Source organism: Lactuca sativa, chromosome 1 (genome assembly GCF_002870075.4).
Source record: "Lactuca sativa cultivar Salinas chromosome 1, Lsat_Salinas_v11, whole genome shotgun sequence".
Classification (NCBI taxonomy): Eukaryota; Viridiplantae; Streptophyta; class Magnoliopsida; order Asterales; family Asteraceae; genus Lactuca; species Lactuca sativa.
In genome coordinates, this window is record NC_056623.2 from 221679152 (window position 1) to 221689898 (window position 10747).

Below are 10747 nucleotides of genomic sequence, written 5' to 3' on the forward strand. Positions count from 1 at the left end.
CAAAAACCTAGAAATATCCGTCTGAAATTGATTTACAAATTAAATTCGGGTTGTCCCCGTTTTGGGACTACTTTTTGAATACCTTACGTCATTTACGATTTAAATATGTATTACATGATTGATTGTTTAAGAAATATTCGGTTGTTATTTTCTCTTTGCTCCTCGGGTATATAATCATCATACTATATTATAACGGAGACATTTTTTTTCTTTCACAACATTCATCTGAAACTCCCATAACTTTTCAATTTCTTTCTAATAATGATTATAAGTTGGTTAATAAAATTAAATAAATATCAAACCTAAAGTGTAATCATATATAAAGTAAATTTCAATATTAAAAGAATATTTTTACTTCTACTTATAAAGTTATGTTTTTTTTACATCTTACATATCATACTTAATTTATTAGTTTTAATATATTGTTGGATGTAAACCATTATCGTTTTAAAGTTACAACTTTTGAACAATTTGTATAAAATATTCAAATTATAAACATAAATGTAACATTACAGGGCCAACTTAAATATAAATTTTAGTTTAACTTAAACAACCCAAATAATATTTTGTCAATAGTTATAAGCGATAACTTGTAGTGTCTCTAATAATGATTATAATTTGGTTAATAAGGGTAAATAAATATCAAACCTAAAGTGTAATCATAAATAAACTAAATTTCAATATTAAAATAATATATTTACTTCTACTTATAAAGTTATGTCTTTAACTTTTAACATATTATACTTAATTTATTAGATTTAATATGTTATTGTATGTAAACCGTTATCAATTTAAAGCTAAATGCAAAAACTAAATTATAATATCAGTTTAACTAAAATATTTTCTAAAGATATTTGTATAATTGTTAAAAGTTTTCGAATAAGTAGCTTAAAATAACTTAGAATAACAATATTAAAAAAATAACTCTAAATAAATGATTATTTTGTTACCTTTAAAATTAAAAAACAATGTCTGATGTTTTAAATAATTATAATGATAGAAATTAAAAATGTAAGAAAATAAATTTAAAAAAATAATTAAAAATATCAAAAACTATAAATAACATTAAGCCATATATTATATTTAATTTTATTCATTAGTAACTTGCGGACAGAAGTCATTCAAACGGTTAAGATTATACAATTATAATAGATGTATATATTATCATATAATTCAAAAATAATCAATATATTATATCAATTTAGTATACAAATTATTATATCAAATTTAACAACAACGTTATTGTTATATTTAAAAAAAACATATAATTGTAAAGATATCAACTATATAGGTGTTTCAGCGCAACGCGCGGGCATTCGCCTAGTTTTATATAAACTTAGGAGATAAGGGGAAATGCTGCCAAATTTTTTTTAAAATGTTCAATCGTGTTATACACATTTTATATGAGGTAAGCTATTTAAAAAGTGGTTTTAGAAGCCTACCCTTGTGAATACTATTTCGTTGTCCGGTTTTCTATTCCATCTAATTGAGTGGTTACTCTATCCTTATAAATATTCAATCCTAATTTTAGTTGTAGTAGAGTAACACTAAAACCTAACTTATGTTTCAGTTGCAACATGTGTATTGATAAAACGTGGACTACTATTGAAAATCATAACTCTACCTTGTTCCAACAAGGACTCGAATCTTTTCTCGAGAGGTCCAAACCATATGTCGATAACAAAGGTCAAATCAGATGTCCATGTATAAAATGTAATGTCAACAAATTTATACTACTAGCCATAATGAAATTACATATACTTCAACATGGTTTTAGTCCAAATTATATTATATTGAAGTATCACGGCGAAAATACAATTCACCCGGTTGTCGAAGACATACCGCTTAGTATCGAGATGGTCGATGTTATTACTGATGTTATGGGGGTGTGATTGAAAATGACCAACCGCGACGAAGGGAACCCGTATATAGATAGTAGCCGTGTCGATGATGGATTTCAAAAGTTATTAGAGGAAGTCCAATTAAAATTATAACCTTAATGTTCGTTTTTGTGCCTTGACTTTTTAGCAAAGCTGATGCATATCAAGGTGATCAACAAATGGACTGATAGTTCATTCGATCAGCTTATTCAGTTGTTGCAAACTGCATTTCCTGAAGGAAACAAGGTCTCCCCATCACACTATGAAGCAAAAAAGACACTTAAAAAGATCGGCTTGGGTTATGATTCGATACAGGTATATAAAAACAACTGTTTTCTTTTCTGGAAAGAACACAAGTTGTTGCAAAGGTGTTCAATTTGTAATGAAATTCGGTGGGTTGATGAAAATACAAATGGTAAGAAAGTGGCTCATAAGGTGTTATGATACTTTCCCTTGATCCCCAGACTACAATGTTTATTCAAGTATAACATATTTTGTAATGTTAAATAGAACTTGAATAGACTTGAAGCATTTACATCGTGCGCATGTGACTAAAAATGAGGAATTTATTGATCCTTTGGTTGAAGACAAATATGTAAGTTATTATTACTTAAAATGAAGTAGAATGTCTTTTTTGTGTTAGTTTGAATTATATTGACAATTTTTGTGAAATATGAATTGCCTTAGTTGTTGAGGTTGCTTTACAGATTCATCACATAGCCGACTCCGGTGGTGATCCAGACACCGTTGATTGGATCACAATATTTGAGAAGATGTTGGGTACTCGTAGGGAGCATGTGAGAGGGATTGGGCCTAAACCTTCGTCAACAGCGGGTAAAAGTGCTTCATACTGATGGCAGTCATAGTCACAAGCATCGCAACCAAGACAGGTACTTGCTAAATTCTTAAACAATTTGGTAGTTTAGCTATATTGTTAAGAACTCGATGCATTTATAGTATTTTTTTAGAAGTTTGGTAGTTTGTTAAATTCTTAAAGTCTTAACTAATTTGCTGGCATAATAGTTTTTTAAATTGTTACCGACTTAATTCATTTGGTGGTTTGAGGGTTTGATTGTTTGTTAAATAGTTAATAACTTAATGTGCTTGTGACTTAATTGTAGGAGGTTGATGTGAATGTTTTTCTTCAAAACCCATCGTTTGTGCGGACCATTGGAGACATTATCTGCTTGTTTAAAAACCAAGTCAACAACGATGAGGAAGACACAAACACATGGTATTTCTAGTTTTGACCGTTTATGGATGATTTTATTTTGGATTTATTAGATAGTTTATCGATGATATATATTAGATGTGATATATTTGATGTTTTATGTAATGTGGTATGTATTTTTATTACATCTGCATCTTATAATATAAAAAACTAATATCATAAATAAATTGTTTTTTCAAAAAAAAAAAAAAAAAAAAAAACTCATTAGCAGCAACATCTTTAGGGATGACAATGATCCAATTGCGACGACAACTGATTCCGGGAAGGGTAGCTGGAAAAACACCGACTGGTGGCCATAATACCGAAACAAATAGCGACGAGATTGACCATTTAGCTATGACTTGTATCAGAGGCGACGCTATTTGCGACGACAAAGGAGTATTAGCTACGAAGTAATAGCGACGACCCTTTTAACGACGTATTTTTTCGTCGCTAAAGGTTACGTTTTTTGTTGTGTTAAGAGAAATGTTCACCCTTTATTTTCATTATGTTTTGTCCGAATGACAAATTTAATATATTATTGTATTGGCAAATCTAATAGATTCAATGTTATTAATAGATAAAACTAATGTGGTGCCTTATTATCAAAGTACAAATGTACCACGTATTAGTTTTTCTATCCTTGCATTAGACTTGGTTTTAATGGTGGTCTAGCTACGTTAGAAAATATCTAGCTACGTTGAATACCAGGTCTGCTTTGAAGGTTTCCTTCCACTCCTTTTCTATCACGGTCCTCCACATTTTGGCTTCATCCTCTACAATTGCATAAAACTCCAGGAATATTGGGCATGTGGGCATCACATATTTACTTCAGCGACTTCGTACTAATTGAATTTTCAACGCTACTTATGATTCACAAGTCAAAGTTGTTGACAAATGCGTTGCCTTATATATAGCTGCACGCGGTAATCGGCAAACAAAAAAAAACTTTAATGATTTCTCCAAATTGGGTGTTAGTTTTATTTCAGTTTTATATTGTTACAAATCTTTCTGGTCTCACCTTTACCCATGGAGACCATGTGTGCGGATACCGGGGAAACTATACACAAAACAGTGCATTTGAAAAGATCCTCAATCGTACGTTATCTGCTCTACCTGAAGCACCAAAGGGAGATGATTTCTTCTACAATTACACATCTTCAAATCCTTCACAAGACCATGAGAACACCACAGCTTATGCACTTGCACTATGCCCTGGAGACGTTCAAGATGAATCCTGTAAGGGATGTGTGAAGTCTGCAACCGAAAGGCTTCGACAGGATTGTCCTAAGCAAATCAAAGCTACAGGTTGGTATTACGAAAGATGTATGTTCAGCTACTCTAATACAAGCTTTCATGACATGGTTAATTATGACGATAAAGATGTTCTATCGTTTCCAACAGCAAGTTATATCACCAATTGGAATATTATTTCAGTTGCTGAGTCCCTAGAGAACTCCTTCAAAGAGTTACAGGTTAAAGCAGCTACTGATGGTTATAGTAAAAGATTTTACTCTGAAACTAACATTTTACCAAGTTCTAGGGGCAATATTGAAGCGACTATCCAATGCATTCCAAATATATCCCACAGCAAATGTGATGAGTGTTTGGGTAACGCTACTAATTATCTAGGAACATCGTATAATGGAAGTGCTGAAGGAGTAGTTTACTACCGATATTCATGTTTACTAAAATACCAAGTATATCTTGTCCAGATTCCACCTTCAGGTTCATTGTGTTTTTGATTAGTTATATTTATTTTCATATTAATTTATAGACATTAGTTTGGTGTTGCACAAAACGTTGGTTTTTTATATTGATATCTTTGATCAAGGGAAAAAAAGAACAAATGTCATCGTTCCAGTAGTAGTAACAGTGGCAGCAGTAACATTGGTCATCTCGACCTTCTTTATTTGCCTAAAGATTGGCAAATTCTGCAGTAAAAAAGGTAAATAAGATTTTAAAGAATGTGGTATATCACGATATACAATCACCCATCTATTTAGGAGTGTCATAATAATCTTGGTGTAGGTGAAGAGGAAGAGCCGCTTCATGCTTCAGACGATGACACTGGGGAAATTATTTACTTTAGACTTGATGCAATTCAAGCCGCTACTCATAATTTCTCAGTTGCAAATAAGCTTGGAGAAGGTGGTTTTGGTCCTGTTTATTGGGTAATAACCAAAACTCTTTCGATATATATACTCGTCTCTTTTCTATTTGCCACTTTACATATTCTCAAACAATTTTTTTTTTTTTTTTATCTAAGGGAACGCTCTCCGATGGTAAAAAGATAGCAGTGAAAAGACTTTCACAAAACTCAAGTCAAGGAATGAATGAATTCAAAACAGAAGTAAAACTAATAATAACGCTACAGCATAAAAATTTGGTGAAGCTTTTGGGTTGTTGTATGAAAGGGAAGGAAAGGCTCCTTGTTTATGAATACATGTCTAACAGTAGTCTCGATAAGTTTCTTTTTGGTTCGTTCTCCACATCTCTTCTATATTTCTCTTTGATTATTATAGACCTTGTTAAGACACGATGTGTCTAATTATGTGTAACTTAGTTTAGTTTTATGATAGAAGATCCTAAAAAAGCAAAAGAACTGGACTGGGCTAAACGTGTCAACATAGTGAATGGAATAGCAAAGGGTCTTCGTTATCTTCATGAGGACTCTCGCCTCAAGATCATACATAGAGACCTCAAAGCTAGCAATGTTTTATTAGATGACGATATGAACCCAAAAATATCAGACTTTGGCACTGCGAGAATTTTTGGATCTAATCAAATCGAAGCTAATACTAACCGAGTTGTTGGAACCTAGTAAGCCAGTTATACAGTTTATAGAAATTAATATATTCAGTTATTTTGGTTAACTGAATTAAAGTTTGTTGTGAACCTTGGACAGTGGATACATGGCACCTGAGTATGCAATGGAGGGGTTGTTCTCAATCAAATCTGATGTGTATAGTTTTGGTGTTCTTCTTCTTGAAATTATATCCGGGAAAAGGAACAGCAGGTTGTTCTACGAAGAGCATGATCGAAACCTTCTCTACTATGTGAGCCAAATCATTTGCATTACTTTCTTCTATTTATACTTCCATTAGAAGAACTTGAATTTAAAAGATTCTCACTTTTTCAAGAAGTGGCTAATTTCTAACAATAGACCATATTAATTTGACAACTGAAGGCATGGATGTTATGGGAAGAAGGCAAAGGAGAGCAACTGATAGACGAAAATCTGAATGATGATTGTCCTGTCCATGAGGGTCTCAAATGGATGCGTATTGCTCTATTATGCGTTGAAGAAGATCCAAACAATCGTCCCACCATGTCTTCGGTTGCTTTTATGCTTGAAGGTGAATGGAAATCCCTCTCTGATCCTAAACCTCCCATGTCTTTCGGCCAATTTATGACCTCTGACAAATCTTCGTCAACTTGGAATGTCGATGAATTTGGGTTTTATTCATTATCTTTAGAAAGTAAAGGCATCGGTGATCATTGTGTGTAGTGAATATACTGACCTTTTTATTCTTTTGTATAGATATACAGTCAAGTGTATTCATTAAACATCGAATAGATTCAACTCATAGAAAAAATCTCCTGAAATAATGTCCTAGCTATAGATATAGATTTGTAATACAATTATTGTATAGCAATTTGTATGTTGTGTACCACATTTGTCTTAGCCAACCTATTTGACCAATTCATTACAATCATTTGGACCACAACAACTACAACATTTTAAAAAGTGTCTTACAACTTAAATTATAAAAATCAATTAATTTCAATTTATTGCATATATTGTTGTAACATGATCGACATGTGGCAACGCGACACTTGTGAGTCGTGACTTGTTCATGAGGAAACAATAACATGGAATTTAAAAAAAAGAGCTTGTAAGAAATGGCATTTTGCAAAAAAGAAAAATAAATTGGTATGTGAGAATGCTAGTAAAATTTGGATATTAATTAATATCTTGACACTTTTGAATAATTTTCTATTTCAATTTTAATCATCAATGTTTTGGTTACGTAGAATGAATTGCTAAATGAGAAACCATATTCTTCTTGTTTGACGATTGGAATTTTCTTTTGAAAATCTATGTCGTATGCCCGGAAATATAAAACAATGTTCTATTCCTACTAAACAAGTCATTGTTAAACACGACTCTTTGTAATGTCCGAGATTTATATGGTATTATTCTTAATTATATAAGGTTAAAAGTTTTAAAAAAGTTTGGGGTTAGACCATTGGTCCCTTGTAATTGGGCTGAGGAAACACCGTACGCGGAGTGTACCTTGCCATATATGCTCAGCATACTCAAGAGATTGGAATGCAGAAGCCATGCATGTACGCCCAGCGTACACATGCAGATTCTAAAACCCTAAATTTTAGGGTTTTCTCCCTATATAAAGGACCTTATGCCTTTGGTCTAGCCTCCCTCTCACCCTTAGACATCCATCACGAAAACCCATATTTGTGTGTTCTTGTGATTTGGTAGCCACCTGAGAGCATTTTAGTGTTGTTTTGGTGTTTTGGAAGAGAAAGAAGTTTGAAGAAGGAGTAAGGATTCAAAGCGACCTTGTAGATCCAGGAGATTAGCACCATTTCTGACTCATTTGAGGTATCAAGCTTCAAACTTTATCATTGCATGCTTAGATTTGATTTTGGGGTATTTTATGTAATTTTTGGACTCCGTTGTTGAGGTTGATTGAATCTTGATAGTTTCAGACCATAAGCGTTGTTCGTTTGAGCTCTTCGAAGCATATAGAGACATAAAAATCAGACCTTGATGGTTAAGTGACAACCATGAAAGTTTTTAATGGTCACAAAGTTTGGTTAAGGACCAAAATCATGTTTTGACTCGCAACCATATATGCAAGCACATAAAGTTCATGACTTTATGGAATAGGATGTCTTAAAGGACGTAGATCTACATTCTGAACGTGACGACTTAACGGATTAAGTCACAAATGGAGACCCAAGGAAGTTGTCGGTACGATGAGCGTACACCCTGGTACGCTGCGCATACTGGGTCAATTTCCCGCTTTTGGTCAAGGCCAGCACACGCTGGGCGTACGTGCCTGGTACGCCGTGTGTACGCATATGGAGTGGAGAACTTGGGCTTTTGGGCCTTAGAAGTTTGGACCTGGATAGTTGGGCCCCATGGCCTACTATGTAGTAGAGTTTATGGGCGTAGAACTGAGAATTAAAGTATTGGGCTTTTTGGGCCATATTGGGCCACTCAAAATTATTTATTTTGGGCTAATGATTTTTTGGACTTATGATAAGGCCAATTTGAGGAGTTGGTACCAATTAAGAAAAATTGGGCCATTAGTGGGCCTTTAGTGGGCCATTTGTGGGCTGGGAAAGATAATATGGAATTGGGCCGTGGGTATGGTCCAAATTAGACCAAGGGGTAAAATGCTCATTTTACACTAAGAAATATTATGGACTTTGAGTAAGTGTTGTTAGTATAATGACAGTCTGGTATGCCATTATCTGTTGAGCTTTATGTTCTAGGATGCTATGATATTATGTGATAATGGTAGGAGGGGTGAAATAGTCCCCGAATACGAGTTGAAAGAGACCAAAGGGGTAGACAATACCCATATATGCCTAGCAGTATGTTTACGATATGTTATTACGTGGTAGTGGTAGGGGTGAAATACTCCCCGTAACTTGTTGAGACAAACCAGAGGGTAGGTCGGGCACCCATATATGCCTGACAGGGGTAGGTCAGACACACCGGTATGTCTGACAAGGGGAAGGTTTGGGCACCCCGGTATGCCTAATAAGGGTAGGTTGAGCACTCCGGTATACTTAAGAGCAGTGTTGTAAAACTTGCCGAGTTTGCCGATTACTCCTTCGAGTACTCGCTAGTCGGACACTTACTAAGGCGAGTTATAGAATCCCAAGTACTCCCCGGTCGACCCCGTACTGAACTGAGCAGTGCTGTAAAACCCGATCAGCTCAGTAATTAATATGTACAATATACTTAATTATTTATTATTGAACACAAATACTTGTGATTATGACTATATATATATCTTAAATTTTTAGTAATTATTCATGAAGTGAGACCATTATGTATTTTTCAGTTTTTATGTATTCACATGTATCTAATTTTGTTATATATTTCAATCAAATTAAGATTTTAACATATGATTTTGACATATATAAGTTCCCTAAAAATATTTTTACATGAATTACCGAATCAGAGTACTCCTTTGTACTCGCTACTCAGTAGTCTGCCAAAAAAGGTACCGAATAACGAGTTCTACAACCTTGCTCAGGAGGGTAGTTATGGCGCCCATATATATGTCTATTGTATTTTATGTGGTGTTATGGGGGAACTCACTAAGCTTTGTGCTTACGATTTTCAGTTTTGGTTCCAGGTACTTCTTCTTCGAAGGGAAAGGAGTCGGCATGACTGCAGCGCATCACACCACGATTCTCCGCACTACGATGTCCTTGGGATTTGTACTCTGACATTATTATGACTTGTTTTGAGACATATGACTTACGGGTTTTTATTATATGGGATAACCAAATGATGTTTTCAATAATCTGTTTATGGATTATTAAATTAAAAATGAAAATTTTGCCATGGATTTTGGGATGTTACAAGTTCGTATCAGAGCCATGGTTTGAGGGATTCGGACACACCTTCGGGGCGCCTGGACTCAAATCGAGGGTTTGAAAGACTTTCACAAGAAAAATAAATTTTCAAAAATTAAGGTTAAGAGTTTTGTCAAAGAACAAGGTGTGTGATGTGTGCAATCAGCCGGGCTCAAGTAAGTTTTCCCCAAGATACCCATACATGTTATGTTATGTTATGATATGATATGATATGATTATGAGAAATGCATGCTAGATTAGGACTGAGGAACTAGGAAGGATGACTTATATGCCTACTGTATGTGCATGGGATCTGCATGTTAGATTAGGGTTAAGGATGTCGGAAGAAGCCTTATATGCATGACGTATGTGCGTGTTAAGCTACATGATAGTACTGACTAGTCAGTGATATGATTGCCTGATTAGGATATGCTTTGTGACAACCGTCAAAATTCGATTCGGTTCTAGATTCGAATAAACTTAGTTGCACATATAGACATGACACATACTAGACTTAGTAACTAGAAGTTAAGATATAACCTATTAGAAACTTGGAAACAATGGATAATATGCTTGGATTTCACATTGGTATGTGAATTCTACTACTACTTAACTGTAGAGGCTATCCATATCCGGGTCACTCTTTGACTCGAACACCATTTCATGAATCATATACACACATCATGCATTTGACGTAGAAGTAGAAATTAGGTCAAAGTCTCATAGAAACGTAAGTCAAAGTTGAAGACTAGGACTAGTATATTTGATTCCTCAATTTCTCTTGAATCTCGGAATCACTATATAGAATGTCAATAAACCAATAGAATAAATGACAAACATTATTTATAACTATAAAGGAGTTATAATACAATACGATAAATTGAAGATTTAAATGTTCTATTGATAGTTATGAGACATATAATATTATATTAGAATGATTAAGTTCAAGGAAATATAATCAAGGAAAATAAAATTTTAAGTCATTAACATTTACCCTTAATTTATAAGTCAAAAATCAATATTTTATGAGTAA

General features: G+C 33.8%; 1 protein-coding gene across 3 annotated transcripts; it reads left to right on the forward strand.

Annotated features, from left to right (window-relative positions):
* Window positions 1-4016: 4016 nt before the first annotated feature.
* On the forward strand, window positions 4017-6764 carry LOC111882052 (cysteine-rich receptor-like protein kinase 10). 3 transcript variants are annotated; one of them, XM_042895807.2, is made up of 8 exons: window positions 4017-4398; window positions 4495-4818; window positions 4925-5038; window positions 5122-5264; window positions 5360-5570; window positions 5673-5913; window positions 5999-6149; window positions 6281-6764. In XM_042895807.2, the coding sequence occupies exons 1-8, from the start codon at window positions 4044-4046 to the stop codon at window positions 6599-6601; spliced, it is 1860 nt and encodes a 619-aa protein (XP_042751741.1). In that variant the 5' UTR covers window positions 4017-4043; the 3' UTR covers window positions 6602-6764. The 3 variants fall into 3 exon arrangements, with proteins under 3 accessions (XP_042751741.1, XP_023734188.1, XP_023734189.1); XM_023878420.3 differs by having other exon boundaries at window positions 4018-4818; XM_023878421.3 differs by having other exon boundaries at window positions 4018-4818; window positions 5676-5913.
* Window positions 6765-10747: the final 3983 nt, after the last annotated feature.